Below are 12,672 nucleotides of genomic sequence, written 5' to 3'. Positions count from 1 at the left end.
GGTCCAAATATAATGGAAGCTAGAGCTCTTGTTGGTGATAGAAAGGAGTGGAGAGGTGTTGTGAAAGGATAGTGGGATTGTGGACGCGTTCTTAAGGATGGGCTGGGCACCCGTATGATGCGGCAGGGGTAAACCAGTGAAAGCTGTCGGGCCCTGCTGTTGAACAAAAGAGTGTGTTGTGTCACCCTGACCCGAGTGACATTGCCGCTTTCTGGTGTCCCATTTCATCTGGAGGGACGGAAGCATGACCAACTTGGGTGCCGAGGTGCCTAACTTGGTTGGGTGTTTGGGCAATTGGGTTGGCCATGGTTCAAAAATGTTTGTGTGTTTTTTTTTTTTGCTATTAATTTCCCTTTTATTTTCTTTGTTATTGTATGTGTGTGTCTTGCTGTCGGTCACCCCTCTTGAGGGATATGACCAAGGTAGATAGATAGATAGCTTATCCTAATGAGGGTAACAGGGTGCCAATCCCAGCCTTGGTTTTTGCAATGTGGGAGGAAACCTGAGGGCTCAGGGAAAACATGCAAACTCCACATAAGGATGATGGAGACTATGAGGTAGACGTGCTAATAGCAGCACACTCTGGTCTCTATCATATGTTTAATGCAAAACGTCACATCAAATCCGCATAATTCAAAATACAAACTTACCAAACGAACGTTCCCCACGAAAAGCTTTTTAGTGGTATGCAGTCTCTGTGTTGTATTCTTGACTTAAGGATCCAAGCATCTTCCAACTCTGTTGCCAAAAGTTGTTCCACTACGGCAATACTTTTTCAAACTGGGGTCTTGAACCTTTTTGACCTAAAGAGCCATAAAAGCAAAAACATTTTGATTTTCCTTTGAGAAAGCCACATCATATTGCTTAAGACTAAATCCAACAAAACCGCCAAACCCATTTTCTAGAAAAAAGCTAATTCTTCAGTGCATTTTATTACACATCACTGTGTGACATTTGATGATTTCAGAAAATGGGGTTTTTAAGGGTTATTGATCTATCTTCGTTATTCATTATCCATTATCCGTTATCGGTCAGTTCATAATACGCTACAAAGCCTAGGAGCCGGGACACTTACTCTAAGCCAAAAGGCCAAGCTAAGGTCCTAGTCCTAAAGCCATGCTGCGATCATTGCGAATGCACCGTTCCCGGAGGTACTGCAATACCGGGCCGATGCGTGGAGTGGACAGAGCAAGCTCATATTCCATCTCCGAAATGCAAAAATCAAAGATGGTGACTTCATAGAAAGTACACAAAAGGGCCAAGCTAAGGACCTAGCACATCAAAGTCACCAAAAGGCTACCTTCATGATCATGGTATCTCCCCTGCCAGGTCCAAAACTCACAATCTATGAAATAACAATAATAATTCCAGAGCCTGTGTCCCATTTCCATATAAATATACCACTTTAAATTGGACTCCCTCCCGCAGTTACTTAAGAGTGTTGAGGCTCATTAAAATATGGTTTCAAAACAAGGTGCAAGAGAAGTTCTTTTGAAAAAAATGTTTCAAAATACTTCAAACGAGAATACCAACGTATTTACTCTCAGTGCAGACAGCTAAACAAATTGTTCTAAGTCATTTGCTAGATCTTCTGGGTAAAACAGTTGTTTTGGGTTAAAGTTTTTTCTGTGAGTTTTCATCATAAAGTGTCTCTACAGAGATCCTAAATTGTTAAATGAACTCACATATAGAGAATCAATTAACGATTTAGAGCCAAAAGGCGATCCTGCTGGTGTGACACCATGACTGTAAACTGTAGTTTAAATTGTGCCCTGTATATACCAGACCATGCCTTGCTGTCTCTTATGGAGTAGAGATAGAGAGGAGAGGATCCCCAGTTCCCTCGCTCCCTTCACTTTAATCGCCTCTTACGACACACAGCGGACCATGGTGGGAGAATTATCTTACCTCTCACAAGGAGAGGACCCCTCACCACAGGGACATCGTTCTGGACGCGTTCTTAAGGATGGGCTGGGCACCCGTATGATGCGGCAGGGGTAAACCGGTGAAAGCTGTCGGGCCCTGCTGTTGAAAAAAAGAGTGTGTTGTGTCACCCTGACCCGAGTGACATGGCCGCTTTCTGGTGCCCCATTTCATCTGGAGGGACGAAAGCATGACCAACTTGGGTGCCGAGGTGCCTAACTTGTTTGGGTGTTTGGGCAATTGGGTTGGCCATGGTCCAAATAATTTTGTGTGTTTTTTATGCTATTTATTTCCCTTTTATTTTCTTTGTTAGTGTATGTGTGTGTCTTGCTGTCAGTCACCCCTCTTGAGGGATATGACCAAGGTAGATAGATAGATATACCAGACCAAAACATTTCAAATCATAATAATTGTAATTCAGAATGTATCACCTCAAAAGCTTGGTTCAAGTACAGTCTGAAATATAGCAGTGTTAGGAAAACAATAGGTAAATAAAATTGGAACTTACTACGAACCATTGCTCTAGAAAAGTCAAGTCATGTTTATTTGTATATCACAAAGAGTCTCAAAGGGCTGCACATATCAAAGACTATTGCAAACCACTGACTGTTATGACACCACCCCCTGATCTAAAACCAACATGACGGCAAATAATACACAGATATTGTCAACATTATATATAGGTTATTCATATGCTATAGAATAGAAGTGTGTTTTAAGCCTAGATTGAAACAGTTCCACTGAGGTTGCATATTGAATCTCAGGGGGATGAGCATTTTACAGTTCCGTGGCCCGAATGAAGAACGCTCTTGAACCTGTGGATCTCTTCTTGGCTCTTGGAATCACTATTAGACCAGCATTTTCAGAGCGAAGGCTCCGGACTGGAACATAGGGGGAAATTCAATCTGAAAGATATGAGGGAGCAAAACCTTGCATGATTTTGTATACTACCAACAGAACCTTGAAATCACATCTTAAACTAACAGGGAGCTAATGCAGATTAGCTAAAATCGGGGTAATGTGATCAAACTTTTTTGTCCTAGTTAAAAGCCTCGCTGCAGCATTTTGTACCAGCTGAAGGCTCTTGATTTTGGACTTCGGGAGACCAGAGAGTAGTGCATTACAGTAATCGAGACGGGAGGTAACAAATGCATGAATTATAATCTCTGCATCCGATTGAAACAGCATAGGGCGACTTTTAGCAGTTGCAAAGATGGAAAAAAGGGAGTCACTCTGGGTGATATTACATTTGCCAACATCAAAAAATGTTATACATGTTATAACAATGTTGCTCTAAATACTTCATTTCTTTTTTCCTTATTATAGCGGCGTTATTGCTGGCTTTTGATAACGAAAATTGAACTGTGATAAGACAAATGTTGGATTGTTCGGTTCACAACATTTGCCGCACGCAATAAATCGCACAACCGTGGGCCGATATTGCATCACAGTTTATTTATAGAGTGACAGCAAAACATAAAGCTGGGTCATGACAATTTGTTACTTGGTAGCAAGGTCATTGCGGAAGCGCATCATGCGAAAGTGAGAAAACACCTTTGCCGCCAGCGTGGCACACAGCACAATGAGTCTTAAAAAGCAACAAGAGTGAGAAAGTAAATGATTACAGCCATGCTTTTATTGTATTAGGTTCTCCAAAACCACAGCATGACATGTATGCAGAAGTGATTATTAACGAGTTACATTCACTCCGTTACATTTACTTGAGTACATTTTGGGATATTTTGTTCTTCTGGGAGTATTTTAAAGTCACTGTACATTTTACTTTTACTTAAGTGGATTTGTAAAGAGGAAACGGTACTCCTACTACATTACACTACGCTACATTATGCCACATTGAAGCCATTACCAAGTAACATTAATCTACTTCACGTAAATACGCGCATTTCTCCGAGTACTTCGCTTGCTTTTTTTTCTCTCCGGTGAGAGCCAGTGTATGGCACAAGCCTCGCCCGTTTTAAAGGGGAGCTTCAACTGTACTATTCTGATTTTATTCATTTTCCCTTTTTGAAAGTTTTTATTAATTTTTTTATAAATGTGTGCTATATTTTATTGCACTCTTTTTCTTGTCCAGGTAAGGGGCACATGATGCAAATTTGTTAACGTTTTTTTCCAATCCTCTAAATAAAAATGACATCAAAAATGTGTTTTCTTAAATTAATTTCTTTAATTTTATCAAAATAATAAAAATTCCGTTCTCATTAACAAACTTGAGGCGGTATCACACAACAGAGTAGTCTCGTCATTTTCCACAGCATGTGCTGCATTCAACTTAGTATATTTTGCAATAAGCTTATATTGATACATACAGCATGTGTTGCCTTCAATAGGAAGCTTATAAAGGTTTTGTTTTTTTTACGGTACCTTACAATTTATTTATTTTTTCATCTGATATGGCTTTTAATTTTGGGGTGCCGAACCCTGGGCTAGCTTGTTGTTCAGCCTGCAGAACCTGTTAAAAAAGTGCTTGGGTTTTGATGTGTTCTAAGGTCTTGGGAACCTCCTGTGTGCGTTCAAATCCAGCTACCGGACATACTGTGCGGAGTTTGTATGTTCTCCCCTTGCTTGGGTTTCCTCCGGGCACTCCGGTTTCCTCCCACATTCCAAAGACATGCATTTCAGGTGGATTGGCCGGTCCAAATTGTCCCTAGGTGGAAATGAGCGAGCGAGTTGTCTGTCCCTGTGTGCCCTGCGATTGGCTGGCAACCAGTTCATGGTGTCCCCTGCCCACTGCCTGATGATTGCTGGGATGGGCTCCAGCACCCCCGCGACCCTACTGAGGAAAAGCGGTGCAGCTAATGATATATATATATATATATATATATATATATAAATATATATATATATATATATATATATATATATATATATATATATATATATATATATATATATATATATTTAATTATTTTTATTTTTTAAAGTACTTGAATTTACATTGATGATTTTAATCTATTTAAAATTAAATGTAATTTATTCTTGATAGGATGTTTTTTTGATTTGATGATATGATTAAACAGTTGATTGGAAAAAAGTCAATAAGACGTTGCTCCAGTTACTCAGTATTCGAGTAGTATTTTACTACTACTTTTTTACTTTTACTCAAGTAATTATTTCTAAGTCATTGTTCTGGAAAAACAGTATTTACAGTTTGGCTACTCTACCCACCTCTGCATGTACAATATGTGTGCATTACGAACTGACAAATGCTCTGCATAATGGATGGAGGTTTAAACAGGAAGGGGAAAGCTCTCGGGCAATTCAGAGTTGTGAGGTTGTCTTGCAGGTTGTGCTCATGTCGTAGCGCTCCATGCTGCCAGATGGGTAATTATCAGGCAGGCGGGCATCTGAATGCCCTCAGTGGGACGCAAAGGCTCATTTTTGCCACTGAGTGGGAATAGCCACACATTTAGATCACATTCTAAAGCTTGATGCCTTTTTAAAGCCAATTAACCTTTGATTCATCTTCAAAACATATCATTGTGTCTATGGGTCGGAAAGTACTCAACTAAAATAGTAATCAATATGTTATGTCCTATATAATTGTAATATTGATTTGAAACACAGTAAACAAAAATACTTGATCATGCCCAACATTTTATCATTTCGGAACAATAAACATTGTTCAACTCATACACTATCAATGACGACTACGGATGTCAAAAATTAGCCCCGAATTAAGGCCAATGATGGTTTGCGACGTCAATTCTCCATTTTCCATTTAAGTTGTTTGAATAAAGGCTTTAGTGGCAATATCCTATAAAAGCGGTGATGAACATATGGGATGGTGCAACAAAAGCCGGACGGAAAATGGAAAATTAAAGATTGACGTCTAAAGTTTTTTTAACGGACTATGTTCAGAACATATTTCGACATATTTAGTAGTCAGTGGTATCAAATAATTTAAGTGAAAACATCTAAGGAATTTACAACAAAACTAAACCTTGCTCACCTCATTGACTTCATGCACAGTTCCTTCTTAGCCAGCTTACTTAAGTGGAGGACTGACGTCTAAATCTATCAATGCCACTAAATTCAGAACTGATTTTCAAAGCCTTTAGTCGCCATTGGTAGTGAATACTGTGATGAGTAAGAAATGTGATGAACTAAACTGCTAGACACATTGAATTGTGCCACATAAGCCTTTATTCAACCTACTTAAACGAAACACAGACAATTGATTTCTAAAGAAGTCAATTCAGGTCAGATTGTTTTCGTGTTTAGTCATCGTTGGTCGTGAATGAGTTAAAGCTACAATGTATATTATTTAGCAATTCCTAGCGGTTAAAAAAACTCAAGGGGAAGTAACGTACACAGCTATTTCTGTTGTATGATACAATAATGAAACCAATCATCTCAGGAGCTGTAGAAAAGCTGCCATAATAGGCCCGTTACACTACCGTTCAAATGTTTGGGGTGATCCAGACAAATTGGTCCTTTCAGTGAAAAAATAACTACTTTATTTATCAAATGAGTAGTCCAATGTCTTTGTACTTTTGCCCATATTTATCTCTTCTTTTTGTTGGCCAGTTTCAGATATGGCTTTTTTGCCATGAAGGCCAGCATCTTGGAGTCACCTTTTCACTTTAGATATTGACCTATATGTTTTGCAGGTTTGACCAAGGTGCTAGTTCAAAACCTGTGAGGCGTCTATTTCCTAAACTACAGACCCTAATGTATTCCCACATTGCTTTTTACTCCAGTTAGTGCTTTTTGTGCTGTTCTCTGAATCGAGTAGTATACACATCGCTCTAGGAGACTTAGTTTCTTAGCCTTCATCTTTAAGAATAAGAATAGATTGTCCAATTTCACCCAAAAGTTCTCTTTTTCTGGCCATTCTGAAAGTTTAATCACAACGAGTCATGTGATGCTCCAGACTAGATAGAAGGCCAGTTTTATAGCTACTTCGACCAACTATACCAGGGATGGCGAACACGTGGCTCTAGAGCCGCATGTGGCTCTTGGCAAATAAGAATGTTTCTCTTTCCCTCATCATATATACTGTGGCTCTCTGCCTTGTTTCATGTTTAGGTTTTTTTGTGTGTGTATTGAGGGTGGACACTTTCCTTGTGATCAACACAAGAACAATTCTTGTTGTATTGTAAGGAGATGAGTGTGTTATGGGAAATAATATGTTTTTAATTGTTTGTTTGTGTCTGTCTGTCATGGCAGGTCAGTGCGTGGTGTGGCTCTTTGACTCTCACAGCTAAAAATTTCGGCTATTTGTGTCAAACATGTTCGCCACCCCTGAACTATACTGTTTTCAGCTGTGCAAAAGTGTTTTTAATGGTTTCCTAATTATGCATTAGCCTTCTAAAGCAACTAGCGGACGAAATGTACTATTAAAACATTGGAGTGCTGGATGCTGAAAATGGGTCTCTATACATGTGTATAGCTATTGCGTTAAAAGAATAAACATTTAAAGCTAAAATAGTCATTTAACACGTTGACAATGTATGAGATGTATATTTAAATAGTTTCACATTATCTAAATTGGAAAAAAAACAGTGATTTTCCTTTCAAAAATAGGGACATTTCTGTCAGCCCAAACATTTGAACGGGAGTGAATGTGCCCTATTTGTACACTTCAGCCATACAATAGTGGCAGGCCATATTCTAATTATTTTCTCTTTTTATTAGTCTTGATTGGCGGCTCCCAGGCGCTGCCATTGGCTAAATGGGTGACTGTCATCCTCACCTGTGCGGTCGCCTTACTCTGCAGATGATGAGCATTTCACCACAGCGTCACCTTCAGCGCCGATGGACGCCACTCCGACTCCTGCTCTTAACCTGACTCCCTGACTCTTCAAACCAACTCCCACTCGCCTTTCCCTCCTACCCTGCATCGCTAATCCATTCAAACACAGCACTTACTTTATTTAAACACGTTGCTCCGATGACATACTCAAACACACATATTCCTACCATGTATTTAAGACATTAATCTCATCTATTAGTCAATTTAGATTCCCTACAACCCACTTCAAGTGTCCCCCCGTGTTCATTATTAGCCTATGTCAACATGTATGACCGTCCCACCTCCCCACTTTCCCGAGACACACCAAAGTGTCGGACACTCTACCAAAGATGACCCGAGGGAAAAGAACGAGGGGGCTCCAGGGAACTGGTATACCAGACAGATAATGTGGGTGAACTTTTCCTGCTGCTGACCTTCGCCACCAGTCGAGCTGCCGAGCGACAGAAATGTCTTCTCTTAAGTGAAGAATGGATTGATGCACTTGGAAAGACGGAAAAGAAAGAGGAACTGAAGGACGAAGAGGACCTTTTGGTAGCCTCTCTTCTAGCCAAGACAGTAAACTCAGTGTGGATTATATGTGTACATTAATCACAATATATTAAATATAAGCAAAGTTTAAATATAAGAAAGGGATGCTGAAGGACTCTATGAAGTGAAACTAAAGAAGCACAACATTTATATGACCTCTGTTGTTCCTTTGATTTTAAGCAAACTTGCGTGATGTTACAATTTCCCTGTTTTTTGATATTTTTTGATTTGCCTTTGTCCTTACGGGCAACGGCTCATGTGAGTGTCGTAACACGGTGTCAGACAGTAAGCATACCTAAGATGCTGTGTGTGTGCGTTCATGTGTGTCAGGCTGAGAAGTGTGACAAGTCATTGAATGTGCCCCAGGGAAAAGCTGGAGATGTGTGTGTAGCAGGTTTATAGTTTCACCTTTTCGCTAAGCAAAGCTCCCTGGAATGCCAACCAACCCACCACAACCAAATTTCAGTGCAGAACAATGGTTTATAAATTTCAAGCTTCAGTTAAAGTTGTGCGACTTTCTTCGGAACTAATTCCGTGTGTCAACAATTACTGGCGAATTTTATTGCATGTAGAATCGGGTATTACAGTAAACGAATCACTAAGCGGCTAAACTAAAATGAGTACAGTGGCCCGTCATATCTCGAATTTATTGTATCGCGAACAAATTTATTTCCTATGAAATAACTGAAAACAATATAATCTGCTCCCAGCCTCCCAAAATCATCCACTTTAACCAAAAAATTGTGATAAAACAGGTCTTCATTATTGCTAAAAACTAATTAAATAGTAATTGAACAGAAAAATACTATAAAAAAGACAGATACATTAATGTAAGAAAAAATGAGGAGTTTATCATGGGGAAGTCGTTGGTTGCTACCGCATGTGTATGTGTGGTGATGGTGGGGGTGAGGAATTGAGGAAGCACAAGAGAGCATGATAACAAGACACAATTTCGCAGAATGAGATCTTAATAGCTGGAAATGTACTCAGGAACTGGCAACTAATTCTGGCGATGAGTGAACTCTAGTGCTCGGCCCTCTAGCGGTAGCATCTGGAAATTATTGTAACTTTCTTTTGTATGCTGGCAAGATTTTTTCTCGTATTTTGAATTAACTAGTAACCAGAAAAGCTCGCATGTAAAAGGGCCACTGTCGCTGTATTGCACCCAGCTTTATAATGAGACTCAGTCGTTCCTAGTTTTCAGATGGTTTCCATTCACCCACTTTTAATATATCAATACTGTCTTAAAATATTGAATGGAGATGTTATGTTATATTATTAAGGGTTTATATGGTTTAAGGACAGGTTTTCAGCCTATCCAAATATACGAATGTGAGGTTTTTTTTGCCATGAAGACAATGAAAAAAAACAATGAGAGGTCGGGGTTACCATATTACATATTTTGACTGAAATTATCACATAATTATTGTTTGGGCAAAAAAAAGGCCTCTTAATGTAATTTCAAGTATTTCTGGAATGCATAAAAAAACAGAAACACTCTAAATTCTGTTTTCTTATGGCAATGTAAGAAAATGTGTGCTTTTTCACATAATGTGCCTAAAAATGGACAAACATTTGGGTGGTAAACCTACCATACAACATTGAACAATTGGTTGAGTCAACCATTTGTACGTATTTTTTTACTTTGAACTTGAAAACACAAAGAATAATGACAAAGAAAAACAAAAAAAAAAACAAAATTGAGCGACTCCAACGTAGACGATCCAACAATTCATACATCTTCGAAAAAGAGTAGGAAGTCATCAGTTTTTACGATTTGACTGTCGATCACCGAAATAATATAATATTTCAGTTACACTCAATTGCTTAGCCACATTATTTCAGAGGGCAAGTCTTAGCAAAAGGTGAAGAGGTCTCACAAAATTGTTTATCGCTTGAATGTTTTCTCCTTGGACGTCATGCAAATATCCTCTCTGAGCAATGAAAAGTGTAAACACCTGGTTTTATTTTTACAACAATTGGAGTTCCATGCTTTGCACTGCATTGCACCAATATCATTGTTCAAATCAAGCAATACTCATAGGTCTGTAACCCATATTTACATTTTATAGCATTTTATCTTTTTGTCAGTTATTTCATCAATGAGTTATGTAAAATCACGTGTTTATTCACACAGGTCCAAATTGTGAATACAAATGTAGCCCGTTTGATGATTTATTAACATACCGTACCTTATTCTAAAATGTTTCCAATGTTTTTTGTATTTTGCCTTTCATCTTCTGTTTTCAGTGACTTTTTTTCAATCTCATTTTGCCTTTGACAAAAGGCTATTGCTAAAGTGTACGTAGAGTGAGTGTATCAATGTCACTTTTTGTTCCCACGTCTGTCTCTCCCACTGGACAACGCGCTACAGACGGATGAATTAAATCAAGCAAATCTAGCAGACCTGCGCCTTCAAACCTTTTTGGGTCTTTTTTGTGTCTCTCGCTCTGATTTGAAGGTTTTCTTATATATCCACACTGTATTAGCTCTTATGAAAATAAATACATGAAACATGTACAAATTGTAAAGGCGCTTAAAAAACATACTGGTGAATGTGGTGAGGATGAAATTGATCAAGTGCTGCTTGATTTCTGTGTGTCAAATTATTTCATTTTATAAATATTTCTGTACATACACAAGCTTTAAATAGGTATTGCATTTACGCCACCTGGTTGCGATTCTAGACTGTGTTTATCAAAGAAACATAAGGCTTTGCGTGATAGTATACCATCTGTGAACGTGTCCGACTTTCTAAAATGTTGCTTCGCGCTCAAACAAATACCAAGCCACATTTAATTAACTGTCAGACGAGATGTCTGTTTTAGGGAATAAATGCCATACCTCAAATGGAGATCCAGAACAGTACTATTAATAAGGCTGGATTACGATCATTCTCTACCTTGACCACAGAACTAACCGCCTTCAGTGTGTCTCTGGAACCTGTAAATGGAATGCAAATGGACCAATATAAACACAATTGGCTCTATTGATAACAATGCATGAGATAAGAAACAGGGAAAATGTGATATGAATCAGTATATTGTATACATTAAAATATATAGTCTTTTTTTAAGGAATCAATTCTGATATAGTTTTTAAAGGATGGTGGAAGCAGGGGTACTCAAAACAGGAACGGTATTTATTAACAAAAGTTAGAACAAAGTACCAACAAAAAAGGGGGAACAAAATAACAAACAAAATGATCAAACATAAATCAGGAACAAAACTAGCCCTGGAACTAGAAAATGCAAGGAGCAAAGAAGCAAAGAAACAAAGAAAACAGTAACCAGTAACGAACAAACCAGGTGTAATGGTGGAAGTGAAAAATAACAAGATCAGGATTACAACGACAAAAGAAATGGAATATGACAATTATCAAAATTTCCTTTTTAAAGGTTTCAGGATAATTGGGCACAGGTATCTGTTTATTGGACACACCTGTGCCAAGTTCAAACCCCGGTTGGGGCCGTCTTGCCTTAGATATGTTGCCAGACCCTGACAAAATTCATTTTTGAGAGTAAATATATATCTACACATTACAGTATTACTCTAATTGAAGCCCACCCTCTAAAACTACTTCACCTTTTAGATGCATAATTGGGGTCAAATTGACCCCAGGGGTTTTTATTCTTTAAGATCTTTGTAAATAAGAAAGATGGTAATTTTGTCATATTCCAGATATTACACATAAAACATGTTTATGACATGATGCCATTGGTATTTTTATTTGTTTTCCCAATAATTTTCGACCCCACTCATAGGAGTGTGTATGTAGTGGTAGGTGATGTATCCACGGGTTAAAGGAGCTACATAATAAAACATATGGAGGGTATGTCTACAGTAACCTGTGGAAGTGGTGAACACCTCATATGTCTTGGGTTATGTAATCTAGAGAGTTTACGAACAAACACTTAACCAGGGATTCAAAACACTCGAAAATGTCCTTCTCTGTTTCCGCGTACAGTCCAAGACGTTGTCTTCTTTTTCTTTCTACGGGCTTGCAAAAATCATTTTAAAAATATAAAAATGAAGATTCAGCACACTTTTACCGTAATTTCCATCCCCAGATTTTCCCTATTTATTTAGTTGTTCCAGTATAAGCCACGCCCCCAAAACATGTGCTGCTTACTATTTGCTAATGGTGACACACAACCAATTACGCTCATGTAAACTGACCTAATTGATTTCAGTAGTTCATCTTGTAGTAGTAAATACAGGTTGTATTTGAGTATAATAGGTAGCGAGAAATCCTCTTGATTCTGCTTGCGCTAGAGATGGTGCCACCGTCACTATTTAGTTGTATTTTGTAGGTAAGTAGTAACACGGCCACTTCTAAAACAAAGCTGTTGCATTTACAATTGTATGTTATATCTTTAGCCTATGAGGAACTCTTAGCGATCAAATTACGTTATAATCCATGATCTGCTTTTAATAAGTAGTGT

At 38.4% G+C, this 12,672-nt stretch overlaps 1 protein-coding gene and 1 pseudogene across 2 annotated transcripts in view; one reads left to right on the top strand and one right to left on the bottom strand.

Annotated features, from left to right (window-relative positions):
• Window positions 1-10,758, top strand: part of mdga1 (MAM domain containing glycosylphosphatidylinositol anchor 1) — a 316,682-nt gene extending 305,924 nt beyond the window's left edge. For both annotated transcript variants that reach the window (XM_088334739.1, XM_088334738.1), the window contains exon 18: window positions 7,582-10,758. In XM_088334739.1, the coding sequence (XP_088190865.1) occupies window positions 7,582-7,667 (86 nt within the window). In that variant the 3' untranslated portion in view covers window positions 7,668-10,758. The remainder of the gene's footprint in view (window positions 1-7,581) is intronic.
• Window positions 1,130-1,267, bottom strand: LOC148368035 (U2 spliceosomal RNA; annotated as a pseudogene).
• Window positions 10,759-12,672: the final 1,914 nt, after the last annotated feature.

The sequence above is a fragment of the Urocampus carinirostris genome, chromosome 4 (genome assembly GCF_059441175.1).
Source record: "Urocampus carinirostris isolate Australia breed hairy pipefish chromosome 4, RoL_Ucar_1.0, whole genome shotgun sequence".
In the NCBI taxonomy this organism is placed as follows: domain Eukaryota; kingdom Metazoa; phylum Chordata; class Actinopteri; order Syngnathiformes; family Syngnathidae; genus Urocampus; species Urocampus carinirostris.
Note: the sequence above shows the minus strand (reverse complement) of the source record. Positions and strands in the feature narration are given on the sequence as shown.